The following is an 18,432-nucleotide window of genomic DNA, read 5'->3' as shown; positions in this document are numbered from 1 at the left end:
ATCGAGGGACAGACACACTGTCTAACAGATTATTCTGCTTGGACGTTGTCGCCCCTGCTAAGACTGTCCGTTGTTACCCTAATAATAAACCGTGGGTAACAAAGGAGGTCAAGGATGTCCATAACAGGAAGAATGTGGCTTTCAGGAGCAGGGACAGGGACGCCATGAGGTCAGCACAGCAGGAGGTGAAGCGATGCTTGAGGGAGGCAAAGGACACCTACAGGAGGAGGTTGGAGGAGAAGCTGAGCAGAGAAGAAATAAGAGAGTCTGGGATGGTGTTAAAACCATCGCTGGACACAAGACCAAGTCCCCTCTGACTGCAGTGGACACGGTGGAGGATGCAAACGGTCTCAACAACTTTTTCAACAGGTTTGAGCAGGTTACCTCACCCTCACTGCTGCCCACTTTACAACCTTCCCCACCTTCCTGTGCCCCCCTCAGCTCCACACAACCTCTTCCCAGCTTCACCTCACTCCAGGTACATGATGTACTTCGGAGGATTCATCCAGGGAAGGCTGCTGGTCCTGACAAGGTGTCTGCTCGACTGCTAAAGACCTGTGCTGCTGAACTAGCTGAGGCGCTCCAGCATGTCTTCAACCTCATTCTACGGCTGGGGTACCAACCCTGTGGAAGACTTCCTGTATCGTTCCAGTCCAAAATAAGATCTGGCCGATTCAGCTGAACAGTCGATCGTGAAGCTGTTGCAAGTAGATCGCCTGATTTAATAAAATATGATATAAGAAAATAGTGAAGAGAGCTTAGGTTGAGTCTCGACAAGTTTAAGAGAACAAACCGAAGGCTGAAAACCAATCGGGGCACTCACCATTTGATTGACATGCACAGCAGCCAATCTGAGCTCCCGCCTCTTCCAGTGTACGTGTGCCAAAGTTAATATAAATCAATCAATTTTTAAAATAATATTACGGAGTTACCGCCAGTTTTCAGCCTTCGTTTTTTTCTCTTAAACCTAAGAAAGGGTGTAAAAATGAATGGGCAAGCTGGACCAAGTAAGATGAAAAAAAAGTATCACTTTCATACGGATTGGGAGGAGGACTTATTTTTTACGATGACATTCTCCAAGTGCGTTTGCCTCATCTGCAAGTCTACCATCGCAATGCCAAAGAAAGGGAATGTGGAGCGGCATTTTCGGACTGTTCATAAAAAATACGACACCGACTTCCCGCCGAGAAGCGAGCTGAGAAAGAGAAAAGTTAAGCCAAGTGAAGCCTTGGCTGAGGATTTAACTCAGCAACTTTGGAAGGAGATCGGAGATTGCGAGTGTTTCTCACTGCAGTTGGACGAATCTACGGACATGAGTGACACAGCCCAGATGTGCATTTTCATTCGTATGGTGTTTAGTGATATCACTACAAAAGAAGAGCTATTAAAATTACTGCCCATGAAAGAACAGCCGCGAGGAGAGGACATATTTCTGTCGTTTAAAAACTTTAACGGGAAAACTCTATCACCACGGATGGAGCACCCGCAATGGTTGGCCGCTTGAATGGATTTATTGCAGGCAGGACGATGCTTTCCCGGACTTCCTAAATTACCATTGCATAATCCACCAACAAGCGTTATGCACTAAAATGCTCAACATGAAAGAGATCATGGATGTTGCAACGAAGATCGCTTGTGAGAATGCTGACTGCGACCACTCTGAGTTGTGCTACACACTGACGTGAGATGGCTTAGTCGAGGGAAATTCCTGCAACGATTTCGAGAGCTCTGTCCAGAGATTAAGGAGTTTTTCCGTGTAGCTGGACAAGCAGAATACACGAAACTAAATGACGGTCAGTGGGTGATTAACAATTGTCTATATCAGAGTTTGACAAACGCTTTCAAGACTTTTCTTTGCTCGAGCCAGTCGCTACATTCATGTGCTATCCTTTTCGGGAAGATGCTGAGGTTGATTCACTCTCATCAAAAACTGCAACACTGTTTCACCTGAACTCTGCTGCAGTGGAAGATGAGATTTTGACACTACAAGCCGACATTGAGCTGAAGTCTAGTGCTGTGTCTCAAATCGCATACTACTCTTAGTATGCTAGAAGTTAGTATGCATCAGTTTAGTGTACGGACTAACTAGTACGCAAATTCTCCACAGTATGTCTCAAATCAAACTCTGCTGCTACACACTAACCGGAAATCACATGACAGCTTCTTCTTCTACTTCTATTTAACGATGTTTCAACCAGCTGTTTGAACGCTATCGCCGACACCTGCTGGCAGCACGTTTTGCAACTTTGGAAAAAGAAATAAAGAAAAAATGTCATAATTGCGAGATATTTAAACTGGTATCAGCAGCGAAGAAGTGTTTATCCTCCTACTGCTGCGGAAAATGCACCTGTAAGTATATGTATATATATGCATTTATATATGACGTAACTTCTGTTTAAAACGTCACTAAGATGGCGGCTGTTTAGTGTGGTTAGTGTCCATCGAACCATGATAAGTTTTGTGGGCGTGTTAGTACGCCAATTTAGTGTGCATGGCGCACTAAATTTCGCATACTAAGAATTGAGACGCACTAACGCACTAAAAATACTAACTTTTAGTACGCTAGTATGCGATTTGAGACACAGCATAGAGCTCATTGACATTTCTGGAACTTACTCACAGGGGTAAAGTACCCCAACATGAGGAAATGTGCTACCTCCTTGACAGCATCATTCAGCTCCACTTATTTATGTGAGTCAGCCTTTTCCCACATGAAGATAATAAAGTCCAAGAACCTTTCCACCATGACTGATGAACATTCGGAAGTGTGCTTGAGGCTTGTGTTGTGTTGTGTTGTGTTGAGCAATATTGGCTCATGCGGTTATGTATGTACATCAACATACATTGTAGATATAAAGAATCCTCAATATATTTATAAATAAATATATGTTTTGCATTTTTGTAGTAGATAGATCTTTTTGACTTGATCATTTTATAAGTAGCTTGCATGCTGAAAAAGTGTGAGCACCCCTGGTGTAGAAGATGCCATCATTCACCTCCTGCATCGGACCTACTCCCACCTGAATAGAGGAAGCGGCTCAGTGAGAATCCTGTTCCTGGACTTTTCTAGTGCCTTCGAACACCATCCAGCCCACTCTGCTCCAGGACAAACTGACACGGATGCATGTGCACCCTGGTCTGGTCTCCGGGATCTCAGACATACCACGGTATGTCAGGCTGAAGGACATCACGTCTGACACGGTGGTGTGCAGTACAGGAGCACCTCAGGGGACAGTACTGGCCCCTCTCCTCTTCACCATATGTACTTCAGACTTCTGCTACAACTCAGAGCTGAGTCTCGTTCCAGAAGTTGCTGACGACACTACCATTGTTGGACGCATCAGGGGCATCAGCTTGTTTTACAGTTCTGCCCGTCATTACTCTGACATTCCCTCGCTCCCTTTTCGTTATTAACCTGTTGTACTTTTGGTAAGTTTTTTATTATCATTGACTTTCTCCATGAACTGTTTCTCTAGTGATTCGCCACTCTGTTCTGGATTCCTCATTCAGGATTATTTGGATTCACAACAATTTTAAGACAAAGGGTGAATCTTTATTTAAGATGTAATTTTCAAAGTCAGAGATGAGGTTTTCTCGCGAACATGTAGTAATACTTCACTGACAGCAGCACCTCTGTCTCCGCAGACGTCACCTTCATGATGGCCATCAACCTTCAGACATATGAAACTACATTTAGAATTTTTTGTACGTTTTATTTTCCGACTGGTGTCACCTTTGGAGGACGTCTCGGGACAGTGACGCAGCCTTCTCAGGGTCTTCCTTCAGCAGAGCCTGGTAGCTGGAGAAACTCTCCACAAGTCCGATGTAGCTGGACAGAGGTACGAGCCTTTCCACCGTCACACTGTCGTGCCTGACGAACATGAGCATGTGATTTATTTATTTTACTGTATAAGCTTATTATCGTGACACAGTCTGTGGACACTTACCACTCTTTCTCAGAGTAAGGAATGGAAAAATAAGCCTCCAGGTAGTTTTGTTTGTTGTTGACGAGTACAGGACTCCAGTAGGGTTTCAGAGCGCTATAAAACTGACACAAAAGAAAATATTTAGGAATAAAATAAGGAAAATCATTCAGTTTACAGTCGGACTCAAGGCCCGGGAGCAAATTCGGTCGGTTCAAGTAATTTCATGAGGCCCGCTTTGTACTTCAATTTGTACTTCTATGTCTCGTTGTCGTTTACGTCTGTCTGTGAGCTGCACGGCACAGCTTGCTAGGCTCGGTTGCTATGGAGATGCGTCTTGCCGGCGCGCCGACTTCGTGCGGCTCAGTATATACACGGAATTAATAATAACTTATGATCTAGTCAAACACTAGTGATCCAGTCACTCATCTCTTTCAACCTCCTTAGTTAAAGCAACATATTGTAAGAACTTTTCATCTCGTCTCAGTTGTTTTCTTATAAGATCGTGAACTTTCAAACACGTGTAAACCTGTCCGTCTTCGCCGTATGCTAACAAGCTAAGTTGTTAGCATCATTTATAAGGTGTTATGTGTGCGTGTACAAAGAGGAGGATTTATTATAGATTCGGTGATATTGCGACGCGCCGGCGGCTCCTCTCTGATGTCGCCCAGTTTCGGGGGAAACCAATGCAAGTTCCGAAAGATCTGGAGCGTGAGATATTTGTCTACACTCAGAACACAATGATTGACAGGTCTGCACCTCTTGACACACTTGGTGAAGGGACTCCTGGCAGCAGTCGGAGAAGCTGACGTCCATGTTCGCAGTTACGAAGTTGAACAAAGCCAGAACTGCACCCGGCTTCAGGACTCTATGGACCTCCTGAAGAAAGCGAGGTCCGTCGAACCAGTGGAAGGCAGAACTGGACATCAGCAGATCCACAGAGCTTTCAGCGACCGGCAGTTTCTCAGCTGCACTTTCGCTGCAAACACAAACATTTGCCTCTGGTTTCGAACATGTGCAGTTGTCGCTCATTCACACTCACCTGTAAGTGATGTTGGGCTTCATAGAATGTTCCAGAGCCATTTCCAGCTGTGCAGGACTCACATCTGTCCCCAACACACGGTCAAAGTGTTTGGCCAGCACCAGCGTGCCCTGACCCGACCCACAACCCACGTCCACCGCCAGCTCAAACGGACCAGCTTTCTGATGAAAAAGGTTCAAAAACGATAACAATTTACAATCATTTACAAGTTTTGTACTCGTAATTCTATTCGGAACAACTACACATGTTGTTTTTGAACAATTCCAACACTTATGTATGGTCATTGAATGCAACATAGCACAAATTGTAAATGGGAAAGATTACAATTTTTTTGAAATGTGTTTTCTACTGTGATTTCTTGTCAGCAGTGATGTCAAACAATAAGACTTTTAATCTGATTTATTGATAAATGGATTTGTGAATTCATATTGATTTATCACAATTTCATAGTTTTCATTCTTTTTAAATAAATGTTCACATTATTTTAGAACAAAAAACACAGAAGGAGAAATAATTCATACACTTAATATGCTTATTAAACTACATTTTACGTTAAATTCCATTAACTGGTGCAGACTGGGTTCAGACTTGATTGGGAAAAAAATATATACACTAAAAAATCATATTAAAAAACCTATTAAAAAACTAACAATTTGAGTGATTTATCAATTTATTTCTTAACAAATTATCACTTTACCACGGCATGTTTTTGAGATGTCAGAGGAAACCAAAGAGCCCAGGAAACAAAAACATTCATCTTTTTTTTGGTTTTGAATTGAGTAGAATGTTGTCTTGGAGATGATTTACCTGTTTTTCCAGAAACTTGACGGCCTCTTCAAACAACTCTGACGGAGAAAGTCTGTACTTCCAGTAGTTCTCAGCGTGTTTCTTCCCTTCAAACAGGCGGGTGGCCATCGTTGACTTGTTCTCGAGTGTCAGACCTTTAAGGTCTTCTGTGTCGGTGGCTCTTTCAAAAGAGTCTTTCAATTATTCATCAGCCTGTGAAACATTCACTGAAGATGGTCTGTTTCCCAAGGTCGTTTCTGCAGAGCGCAAAACATAAATCAAGCTGTTTTTTTTAAACCTGTTATCCCGGTTCTCTTTTTTTCTATTGCTTCTATTGTGTGTTATCTCATTTCATTATTTTATTCTGTACTAACATCACTAAATGAAATCTATGTTGTATTTGGCAATATAAGTTTCAGATTCTGATAACATTTGACTTGATTTTTTTAAAGTCGATTTTTCAAGTCTTACAAATCTTTGGCAATTATTCCTTATCACAGCATAAATATGAACCATTTTTTAAATTGTTTTTTTATGAAAATAGTTTTGTTAAACCTGTTTTTAGGAGATTTTACAAATAGATCGTTAATCACGAGTGATTTTCCAAACATTTGCAGAAAAATAAATGTGCTTTTACAACATCAATTTCCAGTTTGATAAAGACTTTCATGTTAACAAGTAAACACCGCCTAATAATGAGTACCATATATAATAATAATGGATCTAGTTTCGAGTCATAATTGTTTGGAAAATAATTGACAAAGAAAGACTAACCTTTGCTCGACAGTTAACACTTACAAACCAGCAGGAACAGCCTTTCAAATGCGTCTTAGATAAAGGGAGTTTTTTAAAAAGAAAACATCTTCGTCGTCAAAAGAACATGATAAACTTGTATAAATCCTGATTTAAAGCGGTTTAAAAACTTCCTCTCGCTGCAGGTTGTTGGGAGAAGTGGAGTTGGATCATACCATGTTGGAGACGAGAGGGGGGGTGACGTTGAATTCATGTTAAAAAAAAAGAAAACTTCTAGTTACACAATTTGTATTTATTTACACTGTCATATATTTTTAAAATTATTATCTATACGGTTATTAAACGATATATGTTACATTTGATCGGTGCTGGACTTTAAACAACACTTGTGTAAATGTCGCCCCCTCGTGGGGACATCTCTATACACAGTCACGTATAAATTCCAATCTGTGTGGTGTTGAATGTGTGCGTGCGTGCGTGTGTGTGCGTGTGCGTTTGTATAGTTTATACAGTTATAGTTTTCTTATGTGTTGCTACATTTTATTAATATCTAAAACAGAAGTGGGCAATTAAAATTCTTCGAGGGCCACATTCAATTCTGTGAATGTTGTTAGGGGCCGTCAAGCAAAAAGAACGAAGAATAAATCCCTTAAAACAAAAAGGACATTTGTCATTAGGCTGTGACATTTATTAAGCTAAATAAGCTGCAACTTTATTCCTGTATAGATTCGTTTTTTCATTCTTTAATTAACTTAAAAAAATGTTTTGAGGGATTAATATATACACAAATAATTACACAAAAAAGGAGGGAAGTGTTATGTGAAAATGTAAGTGAATAATAAATACAAAATAAATGTGTTAATGTTTTAGAACCATTTATACATGATCATACTTTGATATTACGAGGGCCGCATAAATAAAGTCAAAGGCCCCCACTTTGCCCAGGTCTGATCTAAAATAACCCTCTATTATAAACCAATCCGTAAAATAATCTTTTAAACAAGTTTTATATATATATTTATATATTCAGTGACCAACAGTTTCTCAGCTGCACTTTCTCTGGAAAACACAAACATTTGCCTCTGGTTTCGAACACGTGCAGTTGTCGCTCATTCACGCTCACCTGTAAGTGATGTTGGGCTTCATAGAATGTTCCAGAGCCATTTCCAGCTGTGCAGGACTCACATCTGTCCCCAACACACGGTCAAAGTGTTTCTGGTGTGACCAGCTTTCTGATGAAAGAGGTTTAAAAACGTTAACAATGTACATCATTTAAGTTTTGTACTCGTAATACTATACTACACATGTTGTTTTTGAACTTCTCGTCAGTATTCATGTCAAACAATTAACATTTTTAATCAGATTAATCGATTCATTGATTTTTGGATTAATTGTGATTAATCATAATTTAGTCATTTTTATTTTAATCCAAAACACAGAAGGATAAATAGTTCATGCACTAAATATGTTTATTAAACATTTCATGTGAAATTCTATTGACTGTTCCAGACTATAATTTTCCGAACTACAGGGTGTTGTTTGTTTTGTTTTTTATTCTGCTTTCTTGTTTAATTGGTGTATCTTTATTTCGTATGCCTATTTTCTGTTTGAAAAAGTTTAAAATAAATAAGTCCATTCATTCATTCATTCAGACTCAGTTCATGATTTGGTTAAAAAAAAAATACAATAAAAACAATAATTCTAAAAGACAATTACTACTAACAATATGAGTGATTTATCTATTTATTTCTTTACAAATTATTACCTTACCACAACATGTTTTTGAGATGTCAAAGAAAACCAAAGAGCCCAGGAAATAAACAAAAACAACTTTGTTATGGTTCTGAATTGAGTAGAATGGTGTTTTGAAGATGATTTACCTGTTTTTCCAGAAACTTGACGGCCTCTTCAAACAACTCTGACGGAGAAAGTCTGTACTTCCAGTAGGTCTCAGCGTGTTTCTTCTCTTCAAACAGGCGGGTGGCCATCGTTGACTAGTTCTTGAGTGTCAGAAGGTATTTGAAACATTCACTGAAGATGGACTGTTTCCCAAGGTCGTTTCTGCAGAGAGCAAAAAATAAATCAAACTGTTTATTTAAACCTGTTATCCTGTTGTTGTTTTTTTTTCTATTGCTTCCATTATGTTTTACCTAATTTCATTCTTTTATACTGTACTGACATCACTAAATGAAATCTATGTTGTATTTGGCAATACAAGTGTCGGATTCTGATAACATTTGACTTGATTTTTCTTTGACATTTATAATAATTATTCTTTCGCTAACCTTGAATTCTGTTAAGGTCAGAACATCAACATGAAAATAAATCTACATTTATTATTATTATTATTATTATATATTGCTGTGAGTCCGACTGTTGAATTGAGTTATTTTTTCTTATTTTCTTTTGTGTCAGTTTTATAGCGCTCTGAAACCCTACTGGAGTCCTTTAGTTGACAAACAAAACTACCTGGAGGCTTATTCTTCCATTCCTTACTCTGAGAAAGAGTGGTAAGTGTCCACTGACTGTGTCATGATGTTAAGCTTATACAGTAAAATAAATAAATCACATGCTCATGTTCGTCAGGCACGACAGTGTGATGGTGGAAAGGCTCGTGCCTCTGTCCAGCTACATCGGACTTGTGGAGAGTTTCTCCAGCTACCAGGCTCTGCTGAAGGAAGACCCTGAGAAGCCTCCAAAGGTGACACGAGTCAGAAAATAAAACGTACCAAAAATTCTAAATGTCGTTTCATATGTCTGAAGGTCGATGTCCATCATGAAGGTGACGTCTGCGGAGACAGAGGTGCTGCTGTCAGTGAAGTATTACTACATGTTCGCGAGAAAACCTCTTCTCTGACCCTTGGAAAAATACATCTTATATAAAGTTTCACCCTTAAAATTGTTGTGAATGATCTTCTCTTAATCGACCTTTTTGGAAAAGGAAATCACAATTTGCACTTCATGCATGCTTACACCTTTACATGCTGTCGCTATGGGTCACATGGCCGAACATGTACAGTATGTGGTGCACCGTGAGCTATGAGAGATGAATATCCGACAGAGAAACCACTGGAATGCTGAAATTTGGTAGAGGTCTGGCCAGTAAAACCACTTCCTGGGCAAAAAAAACTTCCCTCCAGGGCAACTAAATCTGCCATCTCTAGGCCCAAACAGGGTCGTCGAGGATGTGTCGGTGATCCGGTTCAGCCATGGATGACAAGCTCAGCCAAATGTGTCTCCGACCCACCTGGGCTGTTGAGCGAATCCGTCCTTCCAGCAGAGCGAAACTGCCATTATGCGCTGAAGAAATCTTGCGCATCTATTGCTAAGCTTACGGTAAAGACGCTGAGCGCTCGCAGATCGCTTGAGACAACTTGAACATTGTTATTGCCACGCAATAAATTAACAGTTAAAATGTTTTATGTTGTATTTTATTCAACCTGATGCAATCCTGTTCTATTTTCTTTAGACTAAATGATTATATCCTTTATTTATATGTATTATGTTTCCATTTATTTATTTTAATCAACAATATGAATAAACTAATTTAAAATGTGTTATTGGCACTATAGAGGAAATGTATCTTAAACTTGTTTAGGGTAAATTCAAAAGTTATATCATTATAATCTGTCAATAACTGCAAATTTATTTTAAATATCTTATAAAGAAAGTCTTAAAAGTTAGTGGGTGGATTATGATTCATGAATACCTTGACTATTATCCTGAAAAAGTTTGGAGAGATTTTACTGTAGAAATTTGAAATTAATGATTATTAAAAATTAAATAAAAATAAAAAAAACCTTAAAAGCTTAGTGGAAAATTCCACTGGACTGCTTCATGAGTACCTTGACTACTATCCTGGTAAATATGGAGAGATTTTACTGTAGAAATGTAAAATAAATTATCATTAAATATAGTCATTATATGTTATTGACTACATTTAAAAAATTAAATTAGAAAAAAATCCTTAAAAATTTAGTGAAAAATTACACTGGATTATGCTTCATGAGTACGTTCACTACTATCCTGGTAAATTTGGAGGGATTATACTGTAGAAATTTGAAATAAATGATCATTTAATACAGTCATTAATGACCACATTTAAACTATTTAATTAAAAAAAATCCTTAAAAGCTTAGTGAGAAATTCCACTGGATTATGATTAACATATAACGACTACATTTAATGATCATTTATTTCAAATTGCTCGGGTTTCTTCGCTGCCGGCGCTTCGCTCACGATCTTCCCTGAAGGAGAAAGAGTGTGAGGAGGGTGTGTGTCCTTTGACATCTGTAGGGACTGGCCAGAAAAACCACCTCTACCGGCAAAAAAAAAAACGCTTCCCTCAAGGGCCACTTAATCTGCCATCTCTAGGCCCGAACAGGGTCGTCGAGGATGTGTCGGTGATCCGGTTCTGCCATGGATGACAAGCTCAAATGTGTCTCCGACCAACCTGGGCTGTTGAGCGAATCCGTCCTACCCGAGCAGCATTCCAGGGGTTTCTGTGTCGGACATTAATCTCTCATAGCTCACGGTATTTGTGACCCATAGCGACAGCATGTAAAGGTGTAAGCATGCATGAAGTGGAAATTGTGATTTTCTTTTCCAAAAAGGTCGATTAAGAGAAGATCATTCACAACAATTTTAAGGGTGAAACTTTATTTAAGATGTATTTTTCCAAGGGTCAGAGATGAGGTTTTCTCGCGAACATGTAGTAATACTTCCCTGACAGCAGCACCTCTGTCTCCGCAGACGTCACCTTCATGATGGACATCGACCTTCAGACATATGAAACGACATTTAGAATTTTTGGTACGTTTTATTTTCCGACTCTTGTCACCTTTGGAGGACGTCTCGGGACAGTGACTGCCTTCTCAGGGTCTTCCTTCAGCAGAGCCTGGTAGTTGGCGACTAAATAACTCAAGTAGGGTTTCAGAGCGCTATAAAACAAAAGAAAATAATAAGGAATAAAATAAGAAAAATAACTAAATTAAACAGCAATATATAATAATAATAATAATAAATGTAGATTTATTTTCATGTTGATGTTCTGACATTTACATAATCTAAGGTTAGCAAAAGAATAATTATTATATATAGTCTTTTGAAAGGATTAAATATGGAAGTATTTCAGTGCCATCATAATCTTTCATGGCTGAATTGTCACGATCCACTTCTGTTTTGTTTTATTCACATGCTCATGTGAACTGCTTCGGCAAGTTCGGCACGTAGAACCTGATGTTAAACCAATAACGTAGGGGTTCTATATAATTTGGTGCTCCGCCCTCTAACCAATAGCGAAGCATCACCAACAAACACCTCGACACGCATTTAAGGAAAGTCGTCCCGGATTACTCGACACACGCTTCGAAGCCTTTGAGACTGTTGGACACATCACCTCCTGCTGGTATGTAAGCTTTAACTCTCGAGCATTTTCATAAAAAAAGTAACAAATATGACTCGAAACTAGATCCACTATTGGTATATATGGTACTCTTTTCTTTTCTTATCACATTTTTGCTGATGACATCCAGCTCTACTGCTCTTTTGACCCAACTGAGCCCCAAAGGCTGAACAGCTTAGTCAATTGTTTGCTAAAAATCAAACAATGGCTGAGTGAAAACACTTTACAGCTTAATGTGGACAAAACTGAAACTCTGGTGATTGCTCCTGATGATACGATTCCAGGGTTGAGTCAGTACTTGGGTGACTTAGGTCAGTCTGTCAAACTGAGCCTGAGAAACCTGGGTGTTGTATTTGATAAAGACATGTCTCTTGTTCAACACTGTAGAAAACTGACCAGAAACTGTTTCCTTCAACTGAGAAAAATCTCTAAACTTAGGAAAATGCTGTCACAACATGATCTGGAGCTTGTAATCCATGCGTTTGTTTCTTCTCGTCTGGACTATTGTAACAGTTTGTTTTCATGTCTTAACAAGAAGGATCTGTCTCGCCTGCAGTTGATTCAGAACTCTGCAGCGAGAATTCTGACCCGCTCTAGTAGAAGAACTCACATTTCTCCGGTCCTTAAAACTCTTCACTGGCTTCCAGTTTCTTTCAGGATCAACTTTAAAATTCTGGTTCTTACTTTCAGATCTATTCATGGTCAGGCTCCTCCTTACATCACTGATCTGATCCAGCCTTACACCCCAGCTCGGTCTCTGAGGTCTGTGGATCAGAATCTACTTATGGTTCCACGCACACGGCTCAGGACCAGAGGAGAGAAATCTTTTCAGGCTGTTGCTCCTAAGCTTTGGAACAATCTTCCTCTCTCTTTGCGCTTGATGGAGTCTACTGACTCCTTTAAGAAACATCTTAAGACGTTTCTATTTGTGCAGGCTTTTCCTTGAATTTCTCGAACTCCTGTGTTGTTCTCGGTGTTGTCTTGATCTTTGAAGTATGTACTGTTTTGAGTATTGTTTTGATTGTTAAAGCGCTTTGTGACCCTGGTCTCGAAAAGCGCTATATAAATATATATTACTTACTTACTTACTTACTTACTCATTTTTAGGAGATGTTTACTTGTATTACATGAAAGCCTATATCAACCTGAAAATTGATGTTGTAAAAGCGCATTAATGTCTTTGTAAATGTTTGGAAAATCACTTGTGATTAACAATCTATTTGCAAAATCTCCTAAAAACTGTTTCAACAAAACAATTCTCATGAAAAACCAATTTATAATAGTTAATATTTAGGCTGTGATAAGGGATAATTGCCAAAGAGTTGTAAGACTTGGTTCTAAAACTAAAAATCTACTTAAAAAATCAAGTCAAATATTATCAGAATCTGAAACTTGTATTGCCAAATACAACATAGATTTCAATTAGTGATGTCAGCACGGTATAAGAGAATGAAATTAGGAAAAATACAATAGAATCAATAGAAAAAAACAAAAAAAACAGGTTTATATAAACAGTTTGATTTATTGTTTGCTCTCTCCAGAAACGACCTTGGGAAACAGTCCATCTTCAGTGAATGTTTCAAATACCTTAAAGGTCTGACACTCAAGAACTAGTCAACGATGGCCACCCGCCTGTTTGAAGAGAAGAAACACGCTGAGACCTACTGGAAGTACAGACTTTCTCCATCAGAGTTGTTCGAAGAGGCCGTCAAGTTTCTGGAAAAACAGGTAAATCATCTTCAAAACAACTTTCTACTTAATTCAGAACCAAAAAACGTTGAATGTTTTTGTTTATTTCCTGGGCTTTTTGGTTTCCTCTTACATCTCAACAATATCCTGAGGTCAAATGATCATCTGAACAGAAAGAAATTGACAAATTAAAACTCATATTGTTCGTTTTTTAATAAGTAATTGTCTTTTAAAACATTTTTTTTATTGTATTTTTTTTTACCAAATCATGAACTTAGTCTAAATGAATTAAGGAATCAATGAATGGACTTTTTTTTTTTTTCTTTTTCAAACAGAAAATAGGCATACGAAATAAAGACACGCCAACTAAACAAAAAAGCAGAAAAAAAAGAAAACAAACAACACCCTGTAGTTCGAAAAATAATAGTCTGGACCAATCAATAGAATTTCACATGAAATGTTTAATAAACATATTTAGTGCATGAACTATTTATCCTTCTGTGTTTTGGATTAAAATATGAAATATTATATTATGATTAATCACAATTAATCAAAAAATCAATTAATCGATTAATCTGATTAAAAATGTTAATTGTTTGACATGAATACTGACGAGAAGTTCAAAAACAACATGTGTAGTTGTTCCGAATAGTATTACGAGTACAAAACTTGTAAATGATTGTAAATTGTTAACGTTTTTAAACCTGTTTCATCAGAAAGCTGGTCCGTTTGAGCTGGCGGTGGACGTGGGTTGTGGGTCGGGTCAGGGCACGCTGGTGCTGGCCAAACACTTTGACCGTGTGTTGGGGACAGATGTGAGTGCTGCACAGCTGGAAATGGCTCTGGAACATTCTATGAAGCCCAACATCACTTACAGGTGAGCGTGAATGAGCGACAACTGCACGTGTTCGAAACCAGAGGCAAATGTTTGTGTTTGCAGCGAATGTTCAGCTGAGAAACTGCCGGTCGCTGAAAGCTCTGTGGATCTGCTGATGTCCAGTTCTGCCCTCCACTATTTCGACGGACCTCGCTTTCTTCAGGAGGTCGACAGAGTCCTTAAGCCGGGTGCAGTTCTGGCTTTGTTCAACTTCACATATGAATACATGGACGTCAGCTTCTCCGACTGCTGCCAGGAGTCCCTTCACCAAGTGTGTCAAGAGGTGCAGACCTGTCAATCATTATTTTTCATCATTTGACATATATATATATATATATAATTTAATATTCTTTTATATTCTAACCCTAAGGTCGGAACATCAACATGAAAATAAATCTACATTTATTTGAGCCACCATCCAGCGGGCCTCATGAAATTACTTGAACTGAATTTTGTTCCTTATTTTATTCCTTATTATTTTCTTTTGTTTCAGTTTTATAGCGCTCTGGAACCCTACTTGCCTCCTATAGTCGCCAATGACAAACAAAACTACCTGGACGCTTATTCTTCCATTCCTTACTCTGAGAAAGAGTGGTAAGTGTCCACTGACTGTGTCATGATAATAAGCTTATACAGTAAAATAAATAAATCACATGCTCATGTTCGTCAGGCACGACAGTGTGACGGTGGAAAGGCTCGTACCTCTGTCCAGCTACATCGGACTTGTGGAGAGTTTCACCAACTACCAGGCTCTGCTGAAGGAAGACCCTGAGAAGGCTGCGTCACTGTCCCGAGACGTCCTCCAAAGGTGACACGATTCAGAAATTATAACGTACAATAAATTCTAAATGTAGTTTCATATGTCTGAAGGTTGATGGCCATCATGAAGGTGACGTCTGCGGAGACAGAGGTGCTGCTAACAGGGAAGTATTTCTATATGTTCGCGAGAAAACCTCATCTCTGACTTTGAAAAATAAATCTTAAATAAAGATTCACCCTTTGTCTTAAAATTGTTGTGAATAATACAAATAATCCCGAATGAGGAATCCAGAACAGATTGACGAATCACTAGAGAAACAGTTCATGGAGAAAGTCAATAATAATAAAAAACTTGCCGAAAGTACAACAGGTTAATAGCGACAAGGGAGCGAGGGAATGTTAGAGTAAGGACGGGCAGAACTGTAAAACGAGCTGATGTCCCTGATGCATCCAACATAGGCAGTGTCGTCAGCAACTTCTGGACAAGACTTAGTTCTGAGTTGTAGCAGAAATCTGAAGAATAAATGGTGAGGAGGAGAGGGGCTGGAACGATACAGGAAGTCTTCCACAGGGTTGGTACTTTCCCCAGCCGTAGACCGAGGTTGAAGACATGCTGGAGCGGCTCAGCTAATTCAGCAGCACAGGTCTTTAGCAGTCGAGCAGACACTGTGTGGGGCAGGTCCTGAAGCAGGCAGCAATGAGGGTGAGGTGACCTGTTCAAACCTGTTGAAAAAGTTGTTTAGACCGTTTGCATCCTCCACCGTGTCCACTGCAGTCAGAGAGGACTTGGTCTTGTGTCCAGTGATGGTTTTAACACCATCCTAGACTCTCCTTTGTTCCCCGCTCAGCTTCTCCTCCAACCTCCTCCTGTAGGTGTCCTTTGCCTCCCTCAAGCATTGCTTCACCTCCTGCTGTGCTGACCTCATGGCCTCCCCTCGCTGCTCCTGAAAGCCACCTTCTTCCTGTTATGGACATCCTTGACCTCCTTTGTTACCCACTGTTTATTATTAGGGTAACAACGGACAGTCTTAGCAGGCGCGACAACGTCTAAGCCGATATTCGAATAATCCGTTAGACAGTGTGTCTGACCCCTGATGTCCTCACCATGAGACTTCAGCAGCACATCCCAGTCTGTGGTGTCAAAGCAGTACCTGATGGCGTCCCCCTAGTGGTCACAGTCTGTCTCTGCACCAGAGGAGTTTACTGTGACTGAAGGTGGACCAGGTTATGATAGGGGTGACAAAAACAGAGAGTTTTAGCCTACCCGAGTCACTCATTAATATACAAGGCACTCCCCGACGTCGGATACAAACGACCCGGGTAACATTTGACGCGTCACCCAACTATTCATTGCCATGGTAACGTGACGTGACGAGTCGCTGTTGTCATTTGGCTACCGTTATTCTAAAATGATGAAGCGCACTTGAAATGTTTAATGTCAACAGTAAGATTCTACACCAGATTGTGTTTAACGACCTCGAACCACTTTGAAGTGGTATACGGCGACCATATATCTGTAAAAAATGCTTCATTTGTATTTTTTGAAGCTTGGATTGTTCACGCATCGCGGAAGTCAAGAGGCTCTCATGGAGTAATACATGCTTAAAAGGTCCTGTAGAAGTGACTATATTGTATATTTTTAGGTGTTACAACTCCACAATGTTGAGATTGTTTTATGAATGAGTAAAATAAAGTCTGGATGTGCTATTTTGCTTGATCCTCTTTATAATCCGGTGTGCTTTTGTATAAAAATTGAACTTTCATTGAGATTGTGTTTATGGATATATGTTTTCTTTTTATTTAGCTGCGATTATGAGCGATCTACGTGACGTTTGTCAACAGTAATCGCGATCCTGCAGAGGTGACGTCACACACGCTAATAAACAGGAGTTTAGAAAAACACACATTGACAAAGTAATGATCCAGTTCCTAATAAATTTTCCTTGTTTATTCAACTTGAAAAATGTGCATTTAATCTGAATTTGACCTCAATTTTTTTTACACAGCTCAGTGTACACTGTCACACCACAGAAATAAAACGAGATATTGTGCTTGTTTGTTTAAAAGCGCCATGGAATACAATTGTAGATGTGTGCTAGTATAAAGACCGAGTTCAGTTTTGTAGTTTCAGCATCAGCTAAAAAGTTTTCAAACTGCCGCACTCCATACGCAACTTCCTCCAAACCTCCGGATGTTCACGTCACTTGTTGTTACTCGTCCCAGAACATGCGTTTTTGTCCTCACGTTTGTGCAGTAACTTGACGGAACAAGGTGCGCATCACTCGTCTATTGAGGTAAGAAATATTATAATTTTTGCTTTAAGTCAACTCAGAAATAATGTTTCATTGCCTGTAATGTAACTTTCTGTGGTGCGTTAACATGATAGCTAGTTCGCTAAAAAATTAATAGCTTTTTAAATTATAATGCAACTCACACACATATTTTGTTTGTTAATTTGAAAGGACAAAAATATATTTACATTCCAATAAAAAAGTTTGCTGTATTGGTAGGTCATGGTAGGCGATTTATTTTATTAATATTCAAGATATTGATTTCATTTATAACTTCCGCATATTAATACAGATAACATATTTAACGTATTTAAGTATATAAGTATACGTTTATTTTAACCGTTTTGGATGAGGGATTTGATCTGTTGTAGTTTTCTTTAAATGAAAGAATATATATAAAATAATAATGAAAACTATTTTAAATTCCAGCATAAAGAGGTAAACCAGATGGAAACACCATCAAACAATGGATGAAGGAAACATGGAGAGCTTATCTCTGAATGATCAAGTAAACTTGCTTGTATTGATTTATTATATTTAAAAGGGAGCACTGGTATGTTTTTGTTTTGTTTTTGCATGGAAGTGGTTCCTGCCAAATGATTTCAAATGTGAAGTAAGTGAGTAAGTAATATTTGTAACATAGTGAACACAAACTTGTAAGTAAGTAAGTAAGTAAGTAATAACACATCCCATCCCATCATGGAAATAATCTAAAATGCAATTCTATGTTCTTTTCTAGGTGAGATCAGGTCAGTCACTTCTCTTTGTTGGAGTCTATCGTCCCCCTGGACCTTATTCTGAATTGTTGTCTGAGTTCCCGGAGTTCCTGACCAGCCTGGTGCTTAAATCAGATAAAGTGATTATTGTTGGTGACTTTAACATCCATGTTGATATGGTCCACGATAGCT

General features: G+C 39.0%; 2 protein-coding genes across 2 annotated transcripts; one reads left to right on the top strand and one right to left on the bottom strand.

Annotated features, from left to right (window-relative positions):
* Positions 1-3,531: 3,531 nt before the first annotated feature.
* Positions 3,532-6,678, bottom strand: LOC148068109 (putative methyltransferase DDB_G0268948). Its single transcript, XM_087804213.1, has 7 exons — positions 6,526-6,678; positions 5,773-6,008; positions 4,966-5,126; positions 4,683-4,902; positions 3,948-4,048; positions 3,734-3,871; positions 3,532-3,671 (listed from the first exon to the last, which is right to left on the bottom strand). The coding sequence occupies exons 2-7, from the start codon at positions 5,878-5,880 to the stop codon at positions 3,578-3,580; spliced, it is 822 nt and encodes a 273-aa protein (XP_087660339.1). The 5' UTR covers positions 5,881-6,008; positions 6,526-6,678; the 3' UTR covers positions 3,532-3,577.
* Positions 6,679-13,528: 6,850 nt separating this feature from the next.
* LOC148068108 (putative methyltransferase DDB_G0268948) lies at positions 13,529-15,438 on the top strand. The gene is made up of 6 exons (XM_087804569.1): positions 13,529-13,636; positions 14,314-14,474; positions 14,538-14,757; positions 14,968-15,068; positions 15,145-15,282; positions 15,345-15,438. Exons 1-6 carry the CDS (start codon positions 13,529-13,531, stop codon positions 15,436-15,438), a joined length of 822 nt encoding a protein of 273 aa, XP_087660695.1.
* The last annotated feature ends 2,994 nt before the right edge of the window (positions 15,439-18,432 follow it).

Source organism: Callionymus lyra, chromosome 12 (genome assembly GCF_982586985.1).
Source record: "Callionymus lyra chromosome 12, fCalLyr1.hap1.1, whole genome shotgun sequence".
In the NCBI taxonomy this organism is placed as follows: Eukaryota; Metazoa; Chordata; class Actinopteri; order Syngnathiformes; family Callionymidae; genus Callionymus; species Callionymus lyra.
Note: the sequence above shows the minus strand (reverse complement) of the source record. Positions and strands in the feature narration are given on the sequence as shown.

What these genes read in the sequence shown, in the direction of transcription:
- LOC148068109 (XM_087804213.1), bottom strand. Translation starts at nt 5,880, where the DNA reads ATGGCCACCCGCCTGTTTGAAGGGAAGAAACACGCTGAGAACTACTGG. An exon ending in TTCACCAAGTGTGTCAAGAG is followed by an intron (nt 4,049 to 4,682) that starts GTGCAGACCTGT and finishes CTTTTGTGTCAG; the next exon opens with TTTTATAGCGCTCTGAAACC. An exon ending in TCCCGAGACGTCCTCCAAAG is followed by an intron (nt 3,672 to 3,733) that starts GTGACACCAGTC and finishes ATATGTCTGAAG; the next exon opens with GTTGATGGCCATCATGAAGG.
- LOC148068108 (XM_087804569.1), top strand. Translation starts at nt 13,529, where the DNA reads ATGGCCACCCGCCTGTTTGAAGAGAAGAAACACGCTGAGACCTACTGG. An exon ending in AAGCCCAACATCACTTACAG is followed by an intron (nt 14,475 to 14,537) that starts GTGAGCGTGAAT and finishes TTGTGTTTGCAG; the next exon opens with CGAATGTTCAGCTGAGAAAC. An exon ending in TCCCGAGACGTCCTCCAAAG is followed by an intron (nt 15,283 to 15,344) that starts GTGACACGATTC and finishes ATATGTCTGAAG; the next exon opens with GTTGATGGCCATCATGAAGG.